This window comes from Filicampus tigris, chromosome 18 (assembly GCF_054856515.1).
Source record: "Filicampus tigris isolate MCC_2025a chromosome 18, RoL_Ftig_1.0, whole genome shotgun sequence".
NCBI lineage: Eukaryota > Metazoa > Chordata > Actinopteri > Syngnathiformes > Syngnathidae > Filicampus > Filicampus tigris.
The window spans coordinates 4,392,794-4,414,451 of record NC_141234.1 but is presented as its reverse complement, the minus strand read 5'-3'; the positions used below and the strand labels follow the sequence as shown (position 1 = coordinate 4,414,451).

General features: G+C 40.9%; 1 protein-coding gene across 2 annotated transcripts in view; it reads left to right on the top strand.

Moving 5' to 3' along the window:
- Nucleotides 1–393: 393 nt before the first annotated feature.
- Nucleotides 394–21,658, top strand: part of csmd2 (CUB and Sushi multiple domains 2) — a 142,682-nt gene continuing 121,417 nt past the window's right edge. For both annotated transcript variants that reach the window (XR_015082016.1, XM_086013933.1), the window contains exons 1-2: nt 394–1,220; nt 15,485–15,701. Coding sequence is in view for 1 of the 2 variants with exons in the window: in XM_086013933.1 (XP_085870059.1) it covers nt 1,049–1,220; nt 15,485–15,701 (389 nt within the window). In the remaining variant the exon portion in view is untranslated. The remainder of the gene's footprint in view (nt 1,221–15,484; nt 15,702–21,658) is intronic.

Genomic DNA, 21,658 nt, shown 5'->3' with positions numbered 1-21,658 from the left:
AAAAAAATACACTACAGTAAATTCGTTTTTTGGGGACGGGGGTCCATCTTCTGATCAGATCGGCGATTGGTTATCGTGTTTTTTTTAACTCGCTAATCGGCACCAACATCCTGATCGTGTGGGCTGCTAAGTTTTTTTGGGGAGGCATTTCTGCTGCATCTCTCACAATTTATATTCCAATAATGCTCAATGGATTGGTTATTTAACGTTATTATACTGTTGCTCATAAACTATTTTATGATATTACAATGGGGAGCCCACGTGGATTGGCACTGAGAGGCGCAGGTGGAGAGAGGGCAACAAAACGCGCACGAGCGAGGGAGAGATGGAGAGAGGGAGGGAGGGAGAGAGAGAGAGAAAGAGAGAGAGAGACAGAGAGCGGGAGAAGGTCTGCAGTCTGATTTTAGCGTCATACCGAGCCGAGGCGACGCTGTCAGACGTGGCGTTGACCATCCTGGGAATAATTACAAATTGCCAATTTGTTTTTTTTCCACGCACATTGCGTCCCATCATTTCTGCACACAGATGCTGAGCCGAGAACTTTCCGCAACGGGTTTTATTCCGCCGTTCCCGGATCACAAGCCTCCATCGGTGTCCGCACATTTGTATGTGAACCCAGTTTAAGGTGGATTATCATGCCTGCAAATGGTGACTGTCTGGATCGAGATTTAAGAGCCGCGCGGCAAGCCGGAGGGAGAACGTTCTGGTTTTGACGTGTTTCGTGCCCATACGTGGAGCAGACGAGCGATTGGCGTGATTTTTACGCGTGCGGAGTCGACCAGCTTCCACTTGAAGCGTATCATTTGGTTTGCAGATCCCCCCTCCCCGCCCCCCTTCCCGCACTCTCTTTTCCCCAGGTGTGAAATATATACCCCGTTCAAACAGACTCTGAGTCGTTCGGTGCATGCAAGACATGGTTCAAACCAGCTACGAGATCCGAGCCTCCTCCATGCATTGGGATTTTTCTCAGCACCGACACCGTGTGAATCATCCCTTTCTGACCATCTGAGAACTATCACGAGAGAGCGAGCCGAGAGGAAGCTTTGCCATGGACACCGCTTCGAGTCGGGACGGGGCAACGGGACCCGCGCGGGGACCGAAATGCGCGCGCCAGATTGGAGATCGAATTGGGATTTTTGCTGTCATGAGAGGGGGAGCGCGTCAGTGGAGCCGGGTGATGCTTGTGCTCTACGTGGGGCTTGTGAGCGCATCAGTGAAGGGTGAGTCCCCGTAGAAGAGCTGAAGTCATGTAAAATGCGGCAGGCTACAAACACGACACCCACTTACCACCCCGCAACCACTGGCTGAATGCAAATCAGCACCACACACAAACTCATTAAGACGCATCATGAACGTGTGATGGGGTTGCTGCATTCAGAGTGTTTTGTGACACGTGAATCATTAAAGCTTTAAAAAAAATGCGTTGCGTTCGTATAAAGCAGGTGGCTGCTGCTGCTGCTGGGTCTATTTTGGTAACTGTTGAATTGCAACAAGAGGTTCCCCCGGAAAGCGATACGTGGAGCTGCAGGGGTGTTCTAAGATGAGTGAACTTAAAAAGGAGTTGTGTTAATGTGGCTGATTGTGCCTTTTTTTTTTCTTTCCACCTGATTCAAAACTGTAAAAGAGCTGCAGTGAGGAGGGGGGATCTTTAAAAAAAAAAGAGTGCAAGCAGGCGTTCAGCATCCATAAGTGTGCGCAGAGAGAAAGGGGGATGTCTTTCTTTTGAGTCCTCCTTCGCCTTCAGACGTCAGAAGATCCCCCACTTTTTTTTCTTGCGCATTCATTCCTAACGCAGCCTTGCAGCTGAGCATTCAACAGATCGTTTTGTTGAAAAAAAAAATCTTCCTCCGTCTCTTATAGGTTATATTTAACTAAATTCATACATTGATGAGGCCAGAATGTATTTGATAGCAATACACAATTGCTCTCGCCCACTCAAACTTTTGGCACATAATCCACAAGTGAGTGGGAATGTGCTTGAGCTTCCGTGATATTCCCTGATTGATACTTCCACCCACCAGGTGACCACATTTGTCCTCAAGCACCCATTGATGTTTGTTTTCTGTCTATTTTTATTTTTAACTCTCAAGTCTTCAGCTGAATTCACTGGAGAAAAGCAGAGCGTGCTTATTGACTGCCTCGCCTCTATTAACACTTGGAGGTCAGTGGTTGCTGCACATTGGCTGGGTGCTTCGTGCGTCCCTGCGATGGACCCACCGGCAGTTGCCCCATACCCCCATTAAGGGGCACCAGAGCCCCACACTATGCTGAGAGGTAGCGTGAAGAAATGAGGCCTATTTCGCTTCACGTGTGTTGTCCCAACATGGACTCAGCACATTGATCCAAATAACCACACGTTCCCCATCTACGGGCTGTTTGACAAGCAACAGTCAAGTCGCCTCGGGTGCATAAAAGGTATTCATTTGTCAAACGGTGTCTGACTTTAAAACAACATTGTAGCCTCTGTGCGTGTCTCCCAAGAGGATAGAGATGTGTCAAAAGGAGCTGGGAGCGATCAAAAACAACCTTCCCGGGGGACCTGTCGCTCAATAAGCGGTAATCAAGCTCAAAGCCACAGAGGAGAGAACCCCAGGGCGGTGGGGGACGGGTAGCTGAGTGAGGGTGACGTCTGCAGGCTGGAGAGAGATCACGCTTCATCTCCATGTTTTTTTCACGCTGATGCGCTATGATGATGATGATGATGATGATGATGCAACCCGCAGTAATGCTATACAGGGTGGACGATTTCTTTATAACATCACAGCATTGGCTTGTGTTTGCACAGTCATGAAGTAGATACAATCGCCCCCCCCCCCCCACCCCCCCGCTCTACAACTTGTGGCCAGTTTTGCACAAGCTCATTTGAATAATGCTTCCATTATCGACACAAAGGAAGGAAGCACACTCGCAGAATGTAGAGATGATCTGAGGGGGATCAGGTTGTGCCTTTTGTTAGAATATTTTTGGTTGTGTAGTTTGTCTTGATGTCTACTGTTAAGTTTTTAATTCCTTTTCTTTTAGTTTTTTTTTTAGTTCAGTTAGTTTAATTGAGTGTTTGGAGTAGGTTTGTTATGTTTTGATAGTTTTTATTGTTTCCGAAATTGCTTAGTTTTAGTTGAGTTTTTATTAGTTTTAGTATTAGTTTTAGTTTTTTGATAATAAAACTTATATAATAATAAAATAAAAGAATGAGAATAAAAGGCCACCGAGTGTTGTGTCATAAACTAAAATGTTTGACCTTCCTTCTTACATACAAACATACAGCAATACCAAAATAAATGCATCTTAAATGAAAAGATGAAATCAAAGGGTATTTCCATTATAGTTGTAGTTTAATAAATGCAATACATAGTTTCAGTTCGTTTTCATCTTTTTTTATTTTTATTTTATTTTTTTCATAAAAATGATTCGCCATCCAAAGAATAACCTCTGCTCCTCATTATTCCCTCTTTACCATCTTCCATACGCCATTGAGCGTTTACTTACTGTTCATATTTGTGGGTGTCTGTAACTGATTATTTGGCCTACATCACTTCCTATGGGAAGTATTGCTTCAGTTTTCATACACTTCAGTTGTAGTCAGACATTTTGGAACGGATTAATCACCAAAAGCGAAGTGGAGGTCTCCGTTTTGCAAACGTTAATGCTGGACTTATTGTAAGTCTGTTTTATTTTCAGGACCACGGATAGCTTCAGGAGCCAACATCATACACATGGATTTTCTGACTTGAGTCTTATGGGCCTTTAGCTAGAATAAAAAACAAGAGAAGTCTTTCAGATAACCCAATATTTGTGTCAACTTTACTTTTTGTACAAAATGTCTTATATTCAGGACCACGGATAGCTCTCACAGCGAGCAAGCAGCTGTGGCTCGCTGGATCACAAGCTGCCGCTTGAAATTGGAATTTCTCCAATGTTTTCATGGCTTTGCACACCCAATTAGACACAGTCATACTTTAGAAGCCTATCTGACAAGATCTGATCAGATTTCTGCGTCTAATTTCATACTAAATTAGGCAAATGCGAGTCATTTAAATGAAGGGAACGTGCGAGCGGAAGTGAACTGAAGGCAATCCTCGGTCAGACTTAGTGATAGGCCATACTTTTACTATTATTAGTAACTACTATTACTCTTACTCTCATTAATCTTGTTGCTGTATCAGAAACACCAACCTAAATTACATTAACGTGACACTGACTGATTGTATTATAGTCATTGTGCAATTTAAAAGTCATATAAGAATATCAACCCCCAAATTAAAACCTGAAACAATTTATCATTGAGGCACACCGTTGATATGTCACCACTGGTGGCAGCCTTGTGACGGTGTGACCACCTGACATGTCGGTTTGTTAGAAAATTGTTCAATAGCTCAATTTTTTTTCTCTAACACATCAGCTTTTCATAATAATAATAATAATAACAATAATAATGAAATGACATGTAATCTATTGAGTAATATTTATGAATTAAGGCTTAGGTTCAGCAACAGGTAGAATTTTTTTTCTGAAACGTCATAGCTATACATTACAACACATGGTGAAATCCGTATTGTGCAAGCTTTTATACTCTGATAAAAATGGTGTATTGAATTTACTCAATTTTATTTCATCAAATGGTTTCACAAAATAAAATTATCTGGATCTAAGTCATACTTAAGTACAAAAAAATGAAAATATCACAAAAACCTGATGTGCGAGACAAAAAGTAAAGTCATTTTTAAATCAGGGTCAAAAATATGTTTAGCTACACATAAAGCTGATTTAGAATATGCTGATTTTAAAATTAGCAAGTGTAATCAGTATGCTAGCACGTTATGTCCCAAAATATATTTAGTTACAGTACTCTATTTCACTGTAATTTTATCAAGGTTGCGTGTTTCGGGTGCCAGCATCCTCTTACTTCTGGTCCTTTTTTTTTCTTCGTAAATTAAATCACTTGGAGGCCATTAAAAAATATATAATTGGGCTATATTGGTTTAGTACTTGCATTTGAGTAGCTTCAATTCCTCGCTATTTTCGCGATTTGCGGGAGTTAGGGACCAAGTCCCAATGCAAATAAATAAACATTTTTTGCACTTTTTTCTATATGTATTTTCTCAAAAGACTGCTTAAAGAGAGAATATGTAAACATTTCAATGCAGAACTGCTGGTGTTTGAATTGTGTTATAAAATCAGAATCCAAAGGCTTTCAAATCATCTGAAATTTGTGTCAGCTTTATATTTGTCCAAAACCTAAATTCTCTAAAACAATGTACTGTTGACCTCCCGGAAGACATATTGTCCCAAACATTGGCTCACCACTCCCATATGTCCAATGCATTTAACGCTGCCATCGCTTCATCTCACCTCTCTCCCACCTGTCCTCAATCTCCAACCTGCCGCATGCTCTGTTGCCTCCTATCGCCCATCTGCTCTCCGCATTCACCGCTGAGCAATAAATGCTGGGAAACGGTGAACCTTAATGTATTTATTCAAAACCAGGGAGTGTCTGGAATACAGAATTTCTGTGCGGTCGAGAGAGGGATTAGGAAAGTTTCAAGTGGTGGTCATGAAGACTTTGTAGGAAAAAGACAAGCGATGGGGAAACAACTCTTAAGAAGGGCCTTGGGTTTATGTACCTTTGGAGTGTTGGATGATTTTCTGCTGATCAATTTGGAGCACTCGTTTTCTTATAAGTCATTAAGTAGTCACCTATTGGGACAAACAGCAGTGTGCGTGTGTGTGTGTGTGTGTGTGTGTGTGTGTGTGTGTGTGTGTGAGCTGTCACCTTGCTTGACTCTCAGATGATTAAAATGTGGACAAGCAGGTCATCAGCTAGCGGGGAAAAAAAAAAGCCTGTGAGTGTTTCCTTGAGTCGTACTGTTTTGTAATTCCATATCCCACCTGCTGATGGTCACCCCCCCACCCTCGTATCTGTCGTCTCCCTCCGACACCGCCCCACTCTTGCGCTGTCATCCCTTTCCAGATGGTCCGAGTTCTGTGGCCGCGCTTTGTCGCACTAATCTCAGCCACAGCGGTGACTCACACACTCGCAGTTGCTTACTAATTCATGCACGCTCGCAGACTCTCCCCAAAATATTCATAAATGCATTCATGCAGCCATTTGCTAGTATGCACAGGCTCATTGACTTTTACACACACACATATGCACACGCACACTGGCACACTGAGTTCAAGCTTCTGAACTTAAAAGTCTGATGCCCTTTTGCAATTGACTGATCAAAGTGGCACTCAGTGAGATGGAGGAACATCACAGACAAATGTTCCTTCAGCCGGTTCCCCCATTAAGCTCTAAACAGTGGTATTTGACTTTCATGGTATTTGCAGTAAAACGTATATATATATATATATATATATATATATATATATATATATATATATATATATAATACGGATATAGAAATGTTTATTAAATATTATGCACAACACACTCAAAGCACTTTTCTGCCTGGAAGCAACTCAGCAGTTCAGTGATGGGAATCAAAATGGAATAAAAGCTTTTCCTTGAAATGTTGCTTTTTATGTAAGGCATTATTTTACATACATCAATCATATCTCAAGAGAATGGCACAAATTGTTCATCTTCAGCAATGCAGAACAATGCATATGCATGGATGCTCCCATTTGGATACATGAATGTTCACTGGGACATCAAGGAACATTTACAACAACAAAATCCAGTTTTGCCTTGAGATATGAGTTAATTTATGTGGGCATGCTTGTGTCTCGAATCATATTTCCTAATTGAAATGAATAGAAATGTACTTATGCATTCCAATTTCCAGAAAACAAACCCAAATAATTTTAGAACATGCAATGTTTTGACAATAGAAATAGCACTCTATAATATTGTTTTCATAAAAACATACAATAATGACATACCTAAAGGGAACATAAAGAATTAAAACACTTTCTGCTGCATTTTTTTGCTTCGATTCAATGGATATTATGCTGCTCCTTCTGATGTGTACATTATCATGCAGATATACAGCACATGGTGATGTCACAAATAAGATCAGTAAGCCACAGTAATAGCAGTAATTCTTCACAGAGGATAAATATAATATATTTCAGCGAGTACAGTATTGTTATAATATCTATCTAAAGGTATTGCGCCACTCTTTGTATTCAAATAACTGTTCCTTAAAGCCTTATAACACTGCGATTCCAAAGTTGTTTGTTCGCCTGTCTGGTGTTTTGCATTGTTTGTTAGCATTAACTGAACTGACTTTCCTAAGGTAAAACTATGTACTTTAGGTAAATACACAAAGTGTAATTCTCTTAGTTTTATGTTTATTTTGACAGTAAAATGCTCATATCTGTAATTGTTGCATGCAAGTCAAAGCTATTTCGATATTCTTTACTGTAGTTTTACCTCTTGTCTATGCCTCACTCCTGGACACTTTGATTAGATTAGTTGTCGTTTTTGTGCAACCCTGCATCTGGAGCAACCGGAGCAAAAGATTCATGTATGGTATTGTATTACATGACTCGAGTGCAGTCCCCTCTGTGTTCTCCACTGCGCATTGGTACTGGAATACGATGTTCACCTTTCCAACCACAATCTCCCAGTGGAGATGTTTGGTTGCTGCGGGCAGCTGGTTGATGTCAGGGTGTGCGACCGCTGCAACCGCTCTGCAACTCCTGTCACACTTCAGAAAATTAAATCTCTAGCTTAAGGTAAAAATAAATAAATCCGTACCTTACGCTCCCCACACATGGAAGGAAGAGCTCCCAAAGATATAATTTAGAGGTTTTTTTTTCCTTCCCTCCCTATGTTGCTGTCACTGTCATACAAGGGAATTTTCTCGAAATCCTCCCATAGACTGGGACTGATGTAGATGCCCTGACTGTCTTGTAAAGACGCAAAGCTCAGGGAAAGGCTTTCATTGGCTTCCTGACTTTGGCTGCTCTTATCTGACTGCAATGATCCGGGAGATAGGAGATTAGATCCAGGGCAGGTAACTTGTCCTTGCCTTTGTCTTGTTACTTTCCTGTGCTGTTTCTCTTTATTTCCAAGCTTGACGCAATCTGTCTGAGGTCTTTTTGTCCGAATGGTGCGGTGTAATTGTGTGGAGAAAACTTGCGCCGTTTGTTATCGAGTTGCAGTACTTTAGCTGTGGTGTACAGAGAGGGCGTAATGAAACGACAATAGTTTACAAAAAATGAAAATACATATATAAACCTGGTACACTATAAAGCACATCCACATCATGGCGTTCACGCATGCTGGAAATAGAGCTTGTCATCATAATAAAAGACACAGCATGTGTGGGCTCATTCAGCTGATTGGTTTTCTTTTGTACTTCTCGCACACCCACAGAGCCACACACAAGCTTTCTAGGCGTCACTTGGTTCCGAATCGAAAGGTTAAAGCGATCCGCACTAAGTTGAAGTGAGCTGATTGATCATGTACTTCCCAGACATCTCTTGGTGATAGATGGAATAGTCCTGCTGGAGCGCTCATGACCTGGCCTTTAGATCTCATCTCCCTCTTGGGTTTAATATACAACAGTTACCAGAATGTCCTTGCATACCCTCGCCCGGTGCTTACGTATGCAGACGCTAACATGTTCCAAAAGGGTGACCATGTTGCTCCGTGTGAAGGACAGAATAGGCCATTCCCTATTGGTCTTTGCTCAACAAGATGCGAGTTTAGAACTCCAGTATGGACTTAATTTAACCCATTAAGGACTGGAGAGCATAACCGCGTTTCTACCACTAGAGCCGTGAGCGCTGTTGCGTCTTTCTACCTTTAAAACCGGGAGAGCGGATACGTCTATGTCTTTTTTTCATCCATTTCTCCGTCTCTTAGCCAATTTAATGCATCAGAATATACACGTGATGGTGTCACGAGACCGCAGAGGATGTCGCGGGATTTTTTCGAGCCGTAGGCTAATGGGGGACGCCGTCGATCGCCGGGAGCTCTGAAATAAGTAATGGCAGTGATATATAGATGACGCGCTTGTGGACTTTGAACCAGTGGAACCAGTCGAACGTGATATGATACGGTTTGTAGACAATGACGATATCGACATCTTTGTAACAGAATAGAGGATGGTAATTACCACTTGATTTTTTACATTAAAATAGTGCTTCTCTTGCACTAACACTTTATTTTTACACCTTCGATTGAACCAGTAAAGAGTAATAAACTCAGGCCTGTGTGCAAGCCACATGTCTAAGGTCTCAAATTATTTTGGAATTATGTTTCAGTCTGCTATAGGGGTTGAGGTATTATTTTGTAAGTGTTAAATTTCTGGGAAAACTTCAGGTTTTCAAGGGTCATTCCAAAGACGACCTTAGGTTTTGGGGAGTTTTGGGTTAAAAGAAACATCAATGAACAAAAATAGCAATTGATAAAGATATCTGTCTATTATTCGATCCGCTTATCCTCATGAGGGTCATGGACATGCAGGAGCCTATCCCATATGCACATTTAAAATATAACAGTTTTGACATCTTGGGTATTCCTTGGGTAAAACAACTTTTTTTTTGCAAAAAAACATCATACTACTCGATAAAAATTCCGAGAGGTTTTGGTATTTTCCGAGACGGGCTGGCTCTGCACCGTTGTGGGAGGGAATGTAGCCAAGTTGTTTGCCATTAAGTGGAAGTGGCTTCCCTCTTTCCCATTAGCTTCAGTGCAGAGAAGGTTGCATGGCCTACATGGAGTTTAAATGCAGGAGATCAGCTTGTGTAAAATACATTTAGAAGGAACTGCAAGATCGCCACTTGCAGATGATGTAAAGTAGGCCGCTGTCTAGTGGGTACTTGGAGACCGCCCGATTGTGCATCCGTGTGTGACGTATAATTCACAGGAAATCACATAGTTAGCATAACACTTATGTCCAATCAGGTTGCTCTCTGTATTCTCACGGCTTGTTCATGGGGCATAATTACTTCTCGGGATTGCTATCATACTGTATCTCACAGTGACCAGAGTACATGTGACAGTTTCTTTCTTTCTTTGTCATTTATGCCCTGAAGTAAAGCATCCATACATAATTCCTGGAATATAATTTTGTACAATTGTATACTGTGCTAAACCTACAGCATATGAGTATGGACAGGCTTCCCCAAGTGATTAATCTGACCAAGGGCATTTTTTTTTTTTTTATTCATGAAAAATCAAACTGAAACCTGACCATCAATAAATTATTGTAGCGTATGCGCACATCTCATCTATCCTGATTGGCTCTACAAGGGGCATCGCTTTATGGCGGCAAGGTAGCCGCGCCTTAAGCATTTCCAGCTTCATGTAGAACGATACCCCTCTAAATGGAGCCATAATTCTAAAAACTAAAATTTAATGACGTGCCAAACGAAGACTTGATAGTAATGACTGAGACCATAAACTCTGATAGGAAAATGTTTACTGCACCAACAAATCAATTGAGTTGTGTGGTCAGTTCCTCTGTAGACTTCCACACAATTAGACTGCACTGAAATAATGCTGCTTTGAAGCTCATTAGGCATGCAAATAATCGATGGATTATCCACAAGGAATAGTTGTCCTTCAACTGTTTTAAGTGCAGCTACTTTTGTATTCTTTTTGGTGATATTCTTCATTTCATTCAACACGATAATTATTCTAAATGCGAGGCGAGTGAAAATGAGCCGCTAATTGACTTCCACTTTTGACATAGGTTGTCACATGAGTAGAGAGGAAAATGAATGGTTTCAAAGCTGCAATGTTCATTTGGTTGCGCTGTGTTTGTGTGTGGGCCACATGAAGTGTTAAGGCGAACGGCAATAATAAATAATTGAAAGAAGGGATTTGTCTTCATATGTGTTATGCTGTGCTTTTGGTGTCGTCGCCATGGCAACAACATGCATCTTCAATGAAGGCAGCCGTTAATGAGGCTTCTTGAACTGCATCATGCATTAAGCCCGCGTTTATATGTGTTGTGAGGATTTAGAATTTGTTAAAGTGATAAAAAAAACACTCCCACAGAAACAGGAGTCTTTGTGAAAGTGGGGGATCATCAAGTATAACATTCCTTTGACTCTGAAAGGGGTGGGTTTTTTTTTTTCCTGTTCATCATCTTTAAGCTTTGCGCGTGGGCTGCCGAGGAGCACTGTTCTTCATTGCGGCACACACACACACCAACGCATGATGCTGCTCAAGTGGGATAATGAGGAGAAATAATACCAGTATTGACTCTCTCTCTACTTAGTAGAACACTTCCATAAATTAAGAGGTGGGCTTCTTGGCTGGTTCTGCTAGTTAAAGATGATCCAGCTGAAAGAAAAAAATACATACACACTATAGATTTAACCATTGCATTTAAGTGGTTAAGTCCCTTCCTCCACAACTGCCGTCTTAAAATCCAAATGTCCAGCTATGTTTGAAACGAGTCATCTTATGATATTTCGTCCGTCAAAAAAAACCCTAAATCATCTGTTATTGCAGAACCGAAAGTCTTTCCAAAATGCAGCAGTTCTACACACATCTGGCATAAATGGCGTGCACTGGGATCATAATTGCTTTGCAAGCCCCACGCCAAGTATTAGATACACACCGTTGCTGGACTCCAGAGCAGTGGAAAGGTTGTTCTGCCGAGTGACAAATTATGCATCTTTATTTGGCAGTCTAATGGACAAGTCTGGGCTTGGCCAGGAGAATGTTACCTGCCTGACTGCATTGTGCCTGTTAAGTTTAGTGGGCGAGATGAATGGGTGTTTTTGTGGGGTTCCCAATTTGATCCAGTGAAGAGAACTCTTATAAAGACATTTTGTACAAGTCAATGCTTCTTTTTGGGGGGGGGAAATCATGTCATCTGTTATGGTGTAACAGTGCTCCAATGCACAAAGCAAAGCTTATAAAACGCACGCTTGGATGAGTTTGGTGTGCAAGGGAGCTCAACCTGTGTAAACGCTGGTTGCCTCAGACCTCACGAGTGTTTTTTCTGAATGAATGGACAAATGGTCCCCTAGATTCACCTCTCAACTCGACTCAACTTTATTCAAAGTTTATTTCACAACAGCCACACCAAATAGTAGCCGCTGTTGTAAATTTGGTGCCATCAAGCGCCGTTATTCTCCTCCAATGAGTGTCACGGGCAAATATGCCAAACACAGTCCACGATGGGTAAACACGGTGTACAATAAACATCAGATGACAGAAAAGGTAGAAAAATATCAAAGTGAAAAATTTGTAGAGCTCTTCTAACAGGCTGGAGGTGTGCTGCAAAATCTTGTCGAAACAACCATATTACTTTGAATGCCCACTAACTTAATGCTTACATACAATGCAAAACATTAGAGATGAGCTAACGAATAGCATCTTGAGGGTGGTGTTATAATGCTTTAAGTGACATATATTTGAATATAAACAGATGATATAGCAAGACTCACAGAGGCATATATTCTTTACTACTGACTAATATTACTGAGACATTTAGTTGTTTAACTCTTCTTTGTGTACATCACAAGTGCTGGAAGGGATTCATGACATTTCTATTGATTTCAACACTGAACAATGAGAGTTTTGAGTTCGGAGCTTGTTCATGGAACAAATTAAATGAATAAGTCCAGGCACCACTATCAATGCAATACTGTCGGCGTGGATGCTGCCCGATAGTTTTGTCCATGTAATATCGTGACACAGACATCTGAGTCTCATATCACATCATTTTACAGTATCTTCAATAGAACTCTAAGATTTGATCTCAAACTGCAGTCTTGCTACAAATATCACGCTGGTCACGTGTGACCTCAGTAGAGAAGGGCAACACAATGCTGAAAATACCTTTTGTTTATGTTTTCCTCTTACAAACTCATTTACACTTGCTGGACATTGTTCTTCCCCCTGTTGACCTTCACACACACACAGCCGCCGACGTTCACTTTCATTTCTTCCAGTCTGCCACTTTTTTATTGCCTTCAGATTTGTCTCTTCATACAACCTCCCCTCTAAATTCTACAATTTTAGACACCTTTTGCCTGCCTTGAAGCCCTCGTTCTCCTCTGCTCCCTCTCTCCTTCACCGTGTCCTGACGTCGGGCAGCACAGTGGCTGTAAATTCATCAAAGTGTCGCAGCACACCGCAAAGCAAACACTATAGCTCTTCTCGCACACATAATAAACATACACGCAAAGGCCTGGAGTGCTTCTCCGGCAAGGTCACACCTCTCCCTGTGCACCCATTTGGCAGCGTGCACACTGGAGATGTTTTAGTGCCAGCCGCAGAGTAGCCCGCGGCGCAGAGACCAACACTGTGAATGATGAACACGACTATCTGTTGAAAGTTCGCATTCACACTGCAAGGTTTACACCCCAATACAAACAGTGTTCCCTTAGCACTGGGCGCTGAAGCAGCGTTTTTGCAACGTGGGAAGCTATGGCATTCTACTTTGCAACACAGCCAGACTTCACTTAATGGCATATTATGAGGGCTGACTGCTGGCCAGGCGCTTCCCTTTAAATCTGCATTGAGGAGCTTCAGTGTAGGTCACCAGCCCCCGGCAGCTAATTTCATAATGCACCTTCAGGTGAAGTTTCAATTATTCATCCATTGCCCTAAGTGCTGGTTCTGTTAATCAAAGCCTCTCGGCTTTCAAAGCAAGACAGAGTACCATTGCGATGCCTCAATTTACATGATCGCCCCCCCCCCCCGAGTTCATTCTAGTTTTTGAGATATCGCATATTTCAGTTTTTTTTAAAAGTGCTAATAATACGCAAGTTATGACATTGGTATCCGCTTTATGCAACATGTCCATACAGTATTTTTATTTTTGATGAGATATCGCGAAAGACGAGAATCATTATCACATATTTTGTAAATCACATTTCATGCGAAAATCAAGCAACCATTCTGAAAAATTTGCCAATCTTAGCAGTTAAAGTGCAAACACTACTTTTAGTAACAATCAAAGTACATTTCACAAACTGTCAAAGCACATCAATTATCAATCAATTAATTAGCGATATTATCCATACCTCAAAAACTAGAGCCAAACAAAAAACAAATTGTTGGTCAGCGATATCAGGAAGAAAAAAAAAGAGGAAAATGACTATACAAATATCTGTTATTAATTAAACATATTTATCCTGTTCAGCGTCAAAGGTGATTTTGGGCAAGAGCATATTAGCCGTACTACCCCTACACACAAGCTACAGGGAGAGCATGCAAACGTCACACAAAAAAGGCCCAAACCTAGATTCAAACTCAGAAGTTCAGGACTCTGTGGCGGCCGTGCTAGCCAAATGCACCTCTGTCCCATCCATGGAACTGCTCCAAGTAATATATGTTGCATATTATTAAGGATGAATTGGAATTATTTTCTTTTCTATTCAGGGTTTGTAGTCATTCATCAACTGTTTGGCTTCTCAGCAGAGAATAAAGTTCCGGCCTTCAGATAAGTGACGAAGCGACCACTTTGAAAGCACTTACTTCTTCTTTAAGCCAACATTGTGTGTCAGTATTGACTCTAAAGCTGTCCACTTGGCACATATGCTCATGCTTTGAATTGTCTTTATTATAATTTATTTAATTTTTATTATGCCTGCAAGAACACGTGGCGCTTAATCCATCTTGTAAGGGCAAATACTTGATGAGTAATGCCCCTCTCTGGATTTGTGTTACACTCTTCTCTCTGGAAATTTATGTTAGCATAAAATTCATCATTTATTATGACAAATTATTATACATGCATTCAACGATCAATTCACAGATCATCCTTTGTCATTCACGCCCAAATCTACTATTGACTATTTACAAGGGGTTCACCGCCTAGTCTGACCCCATTAGATCCTCCATCAGGCTGCTTGTATGAGCAATTGATTGGTCTGATGGAGGCCCGTAATGAAGGGAGCTTACTGATCTAACTGGGTGTATAAAAATAAGGTAGAGGTGGATGTGGAGGTTTTGCGTGGATATTAGTATTGACCTGATGCTAATGGGAGGGTAGCTACTGACTTGCTGGGCCTATTTCAAAGCTTTAATGAAAAAAACACGTGGTGATTGATTGCTTTGGTCTTTTTTTGTGGTTAAATAAGAGCCGGTTAAATGGAGAGAAATCTGAATTGCATGATTATCTCATGACTCTCCACAACCATGAAGCAATAAGCAATTTGGTGGCAGAAAGTAGACCAGAAAAAAGCAGGTCTAAATTGTGGCGCAGGTGGTGTAACTCAATTTTAGTAGATTTGCTCATGCTACAGGCAGATTCTGAGCTCCGTGGATGTGTGGTGGATGTCATCGTATTTCGTTCATAAATATGACAACAGTGTGTATCAAACCCGAATCATTGTTGAAATAAATTCATGTTTTTCTTTGTTAATATGGCCAAGACCATTTTCCTCCCACTATCGGATTAATGGATTTTGCTGCACGTGATGCTTACAGCCATGTTATGTCTGTCTACACTTAATAATCTGCATTTTTAAAAATTTGAAGCAGTAACTTTGATGTGTTTGATGCATTTCTCTATCAAACAAACACAATTAAAACCTTTGCCTTTTCTTTTCTTTCCAGCTCAGAACTGTAGCTACACACTGCACAGTCCCAATGGGACGATAGAGAGCCCCGGCTACCCTTACGGTTATCCCAACTACGCCAACTGCACATGGGTGATTGTGGCAGCTGAGCACAACCGGATACAGCTGGTGTTTCAAGGCTTTGCCCTGGAGGAAGACTTCGACATCTTGTCCATTTATGATGGGCCATCCAGTCCCGGGAACCTGCGGACAAGGTAGCTACAATGATGTTATTGCTATTTCATGCAAAGTCAATGGAGTGAGATGTTTGAAACTATCAGGGATTTTTGTGTTATGTTTGTATTAGATTTATGAACTACCAACATACTCAGCCAATGAAAAACAGCACTTGCTGAAGTGTCCTTTAGTCATATTGCAGATGATTAAATTAAGACCCCTCTTTTTCAAACAACAATGAGTCACATATAGAGCAAAGCAACACATCAATAGAAATTAAACTGAGGCTAAAACTAGTTTAGAGTGCTAAAGGATAACAGAGTGGAAAAAAAATGAATAAAAAATTAACCTAGAAAAATAGGAGCTGAACATATGGAAATGTATTGTAACAATTTGATTGGGACCATTTACTTTATAAACATGTGAGCAGAAAGTCATTTTAAAATGCCTTTTTTGTTAAGAGAGCATTGTGAAAATAAGCAGGTGACAATATTCCCACTTTGGCGGCATTCTGCGCTCTTCTATTTTAACTTCAAAATGTAGTTGTCAATATTGACGTTTCAATTAACATACACCCATCCCTTCATTCTCAGCTCACAAATGTCAAGGTTAGCAACTGCAACTTGCCAAGCTGACGTGGTGAAATGACTCAAATATGGAAATGTACAGACAGACACAACTATGTGCAAACTACGGCGTGTATGTTCACATTTGAAACATCATTACGCCCACAAGCTAAAAACCTGACAAGCCTTACCTGCGTTTTATTCGTATTAGCTGCAATTTTAAGACGCACCCACGGACCTGCTATTCACTGACACACTAATACTATTTGGAATGTTATTGCCTGCAGATCTGGCAGTACATCATGCACATGCATTCTCTTAATTAGTCCATTTCCTTTCTTGATTCATAGAAGCCATTTTACTGATTTATTTATTGCCCTTAATTTTTTTTGTTTGGTTAATTATAGACTTTACGTGGAAACAAATGTATGGCTAATACGGTTCTTTTCATGTGTGTCACAAGTGACGTCATCCTTGTAAGATGATCGCTGCTTTATTATTGTTCCGCTTTCTTTGGCATTAAACTCACATATGACGCTAAGTGTAGTGTGGTCTATCCCTTGGTTGACGCTGTACTACTGGGCTTACTGATTTACAATGTGAATAATTGATGAGTATTTTTGGAATCCCAGCATTCGTGTGGTTGTGGATTATTTGGCCTCTCGTCATTTGATCCCCACCACAGTGACCCGAAGCGTTGCATGTTATACAAGCCATCTAGAAAACGTGCATGGAAAAAATTGATCTTCGCAGTTCTAACAGTGTTTTGGTTCACATTGAACCTCACTGTCAATGTTTCCCTGCTCGCTTTCTGCTTCCTCTTCTCAGTGTGTGCCACTTGTTGCCTTTGTTGGCTGACTCTACAGGAACCCAAGAAATTGAGAAGAAATACATTTATGGATTTGTGTCGTGCTGTTGTCCTTCGTACCTCTTCGGTGTCAGACCGCGTCTGTTTGTTGTGTATGGATACTCCAGTGGGACAAAGTGTTCTGCAGTGTCAGTCTAAACAGCTTTGAAAGGTCTGCGGATTGAGGCCCTCGACACGTCGATATGGTCTGCAGAGACTTCTGGATTTTTAGCCTTTTTTGCGGGCATTGAACCCATAGATAGTCAGTTGTCTACCTGCTGCTCTTCCTCCTCCCTGCTATACTGTGCATCTTGGTTTGGTATACTTATGTGGTCTTAATTAGTCTGTAAGTTAAGCATGGCAGGTTTTGCCAAGAGTGAAGTTCCATGTTCAACTACTGGACTGGTAACAGTACGTTTATAGTTGTTTTCAGGTCTGTGTGAACGGGGTCATTTAATGATTTTTAAAAGGAGGGCAAAAACATCGCAATTTCGCAATGGGCAGCATGAGAAGTGTCATCGTGTGGTAAATATATAGCCAAGGTTGTTGTAGGGCTCTGCATTAACCCTGGCGTTACGTCCAAATGATTCATTCCCCCCTTACCACTTCCTATTACACTTCTATACAATCCAAATGTACAAGTTGGATAATTTCGCTGCACTTGCTGTGCTCTCATTTCCTGTAGGTGCCACATGTAATTTTCTTTCCATCTCTCATGCGTCCTTTTCTGTAAATTGTCTGTCACATTCTCAATCCTATCCCCATCCAATCCTTTTAACGCTCTTCTAAAGCCCGTTCTAAGTCTGTGTACTGCATGCACTTTGTTGGTTTAGATTAAGTGTACATACATTTATTCAAATTGCAAGTAACTGTCAGTAAATATTGTCTGACTATGTTAAAATTATATAAAATTGAATTTATATAGATGTTCCCTGTGAATCAGATATGTAATGTCAAAGGAATACATTATTTGAAAACTACAATGCTGATTCATACCTCTTAGTATATCATAGCAGTCTCCAGTCTACATTGTTCGATGACAATAAAGCGACAGAAATTATAATCTTATCCGGAAAAACACCGTCTAGGAAAGTATTGCACTGTATGGCGCAGTAGGCCTATGATAAAACTGGAGCGACAGAAGCTATCACAGTCAAACGCAAGCGACCCTCGCTAAAAAGACAAGAAAGGTCTCCGACACCTTTTATCAGTCACGTAGACTACAACATCAGAGGTCTTGTCCCTCTGGCGACTTCCCACCCTGACACACTTTGACTACTGTGACCCTGACGTCTCGTATCATGGCAAACAGAGACAGTGACTCACATTTGACATTTGTCCCCATAAGTGCTCACGACCCCACAACCCCAGTCACTTACTAAGGCGGTGAAACATCTGCTGTGTTGCCTTCTTAAAGAAGTGAGATATGAATGGCTACGCTCCTGCTTGTCCTCCCTGGTGTGGATTTACTCCTGCAGTAAGGGCCTCGTGAGTCACAGTCCCACGTCAGAAAACACACGAGTCGGTCTGCTGCAGGAAGACTTCATCCAACAACTGCTTAGAGCAGACATCATGGAAAGAGAAAGTGGTTTGAAGTTGATTACATTTAGAAAAATATTATGCTGTGAAATACATAGTTTATATATATATATATATATACATTATCGATACTGCTTATCCTCACAAGGGTCGCGGGCGTGCTGGAGCCTATCCCAGCTGTCTTTGGGCATTAGGCAAGGGACACCCTGAATTGGTTGCCAGCCAATCGCAGGGCACGCAGAGACAAACAAACAACCGCACCTAGGGGCAATTTAGAGTGTTCAATCAACTTAGCATGCATGTTTTCGGAATGTGGGAGGAAACCAGAGTACCCGGAGAAAACCCACGCAGGCACAGGGAGATCATGCAAACTCCACACAGGGATGCTGGAGCCGGGATCGAACCCACAACCTCTGAACTGTGAGGCGGACGTGCTAATCAGTCGACCACCGTGCCACCCTTATTATATATATATATATATATATATATATATATATATATATATATATATATATATTTATCGATTAATCATCCTTAGTGAGCCAATGAGGTATGTTTCTTGGTTTTCTTTGATTGTATGAAATATTGTACTTATCTGTGATTTTGTATCAGTGTATTTGGAATATTTGGAGTAAATTAGTGTTTGTTTGATGTTTTCATATTGATGCACCAATTCTTCGGATTGTGCTCTGAAGATTGAGTGGACACCTTATGCGTCAGTCGAGACTCTCTTTGGGGATCCCAGGGTTGCTCTCTCTCTCTCTCTCTCTCTCTCTCGCTCTCGCTCTCGCTCTCTCTCTCTCTCTCTCTCTCTCTCTCTCTCTCTCTCTCCTCTCTCTCTCTCTCTCTCTCTCTCTCTCTCTCTCTCTCTCTCTCTCTATATATATATATATATATATATATATATATATATATATATACATATATATATATATATATATATATATATATATATATATATATATATATATATATATATATATATATATATATATATATATATATATATATATATATATATATATATATATATATATATATATATATACACACACACACACACACACACACACACACACACACACACACACACACAAATGGGTGACTAAGTGGAAGAACCTGGTCTGTTTTGTGTGGCAAAGAGAAGGTAACAGTGGTGGCAGCACTGGAACTGACATATTTTTAGCCCGCAGACCGGATTGGACCTAAATAAGGATCACTCGTGCATGATGCTGGGAGCAGCATTGACACTCCAGTTAGCCTTCAAGCTTTGTGAGTGCACCCTGTCAAAATACGATCTTATGTGAGCATGTGGGAGAAATAGATACTTGGGGTGTTTGTCATGGGGATGCAGGCGAGGTTATGGGTTAGGGTGGAATTTGATGTGATGGTTATCTTTAATTCAATATATGATGCATATCCCGGGCATGTCATGTGTCACCCGATAATGCAAACTTGTAAAGAGCCCATGTGGATGGGTCAGGGTGAAAAAGCAGGGTGACGTATTCCACTTGCCGCCTGAAGACTTGCCTTAGCTATAATTTTACCTTGGTGAAGGCCTTGGTCATTAATCTCTCACAGCACACACGTTGGAAAATGACCTCTGTATGTAAACACTATCATGCTCATGTGCTGAGTTGTGCTTGTATGCGCGTGTTCCCGTTACATATCTTGAACACAAGCTACGCAAGTCTGTGCAAGAACTGGGTATATATTTTATATTCTATTTATGACATGGTGAGTCATTGTGTGTTTGAGGTGAAATATATCGTGTGGTATGCTGTGGTTGTTTGTACACTATTATTCGTACACGTTTCTGCCTTCATACGTTCAGTGTAGGTAGGGACGCATCAATTCCACTTTTTCCCATCCTGACTACAAATCCAAGCACAAATACTTGATAATGTCTTGCAATTGTGATGAAAGCATTCACTCAAATATACACATTTTTAGAGTTTAACATCCAACCGCATTTTTTTCAGTCTCACCACTTAAATGAAGCATGCAACATAAAGTATTTCAGTTATGTGATGTCTCAGTCTGAACAATACAGTATGTAAAAGGAGTACATTCAGTTAAGAAGTACTCTAACCGAAAGCAAAACACTAACCCGGACAAAAATTAAAATATGAGTAAGAATGTTGAGTCCGGTAGATATACACATACCATGTTATTGCGATGTGTTGGCTACAAAATAACGTGAGTAAAAAATAAATACAAGACTGCCTCTTAAGAATGCCACGATTAATAAGATAAGTGACAGGGAAGCTGTCGTCATATTTTATCACATCATCATCGTGAGGCGACCGCCTCGGCGAAGATCATATTTACTGTTTTTTTATACGGCTGACATGGCTACTAACCAAAAGGTATTTGTCAGTCTGGTGAAGTAGAAACAGAGCAGTCTTTCCAGTAAAAGTAAACATGTCCAGTTATCAGGTATGATATATCTATTTTTTCATACACACAAACCTGCATCAAAACAGCAGCTGATAGAACCAGTCACACACATCAACACTCACACACAGACTATTGGATTTATGCTTCCTTTGATCTTGGGCTGTTAATGGAGATGCTACCACTTATTAACGGCGGTTTTAACAGCGGACGGCTAAAAACAGAGGGGTGGGGAAAGAGTGATCTCGTCACTCACGGTAGGGAAGAAAAGTGAAATGTTGCGGAAATTTGTGGCTGTCAACTCACTTGTGGGACAGAATCATCGGGCTCAGATTACAGAAATAATCATCTAGATGGCCGCGAATTTATACGCCACATCCATCGTGCGCCTCATTGTGCATGTTTGCTATTGACATCTTCCCATCATCGGGTCTATTAAGCACCTTCATCGGATGCACTTCAGCTGCAGCGAGAAATGAAATGTTTTTCGACAGAGATTAAACAAACAACAAGGATGAGCCATGACCTGTGACTTTCGGGATCGTTTTCATGAGTTGAAGGAATGTGCCAAATTATTAGCCTCAAATCATCAACGCTGAAAATTTGAGGAATATGCTTACAAAGTAAAAATATGGTCTCCAAGTAA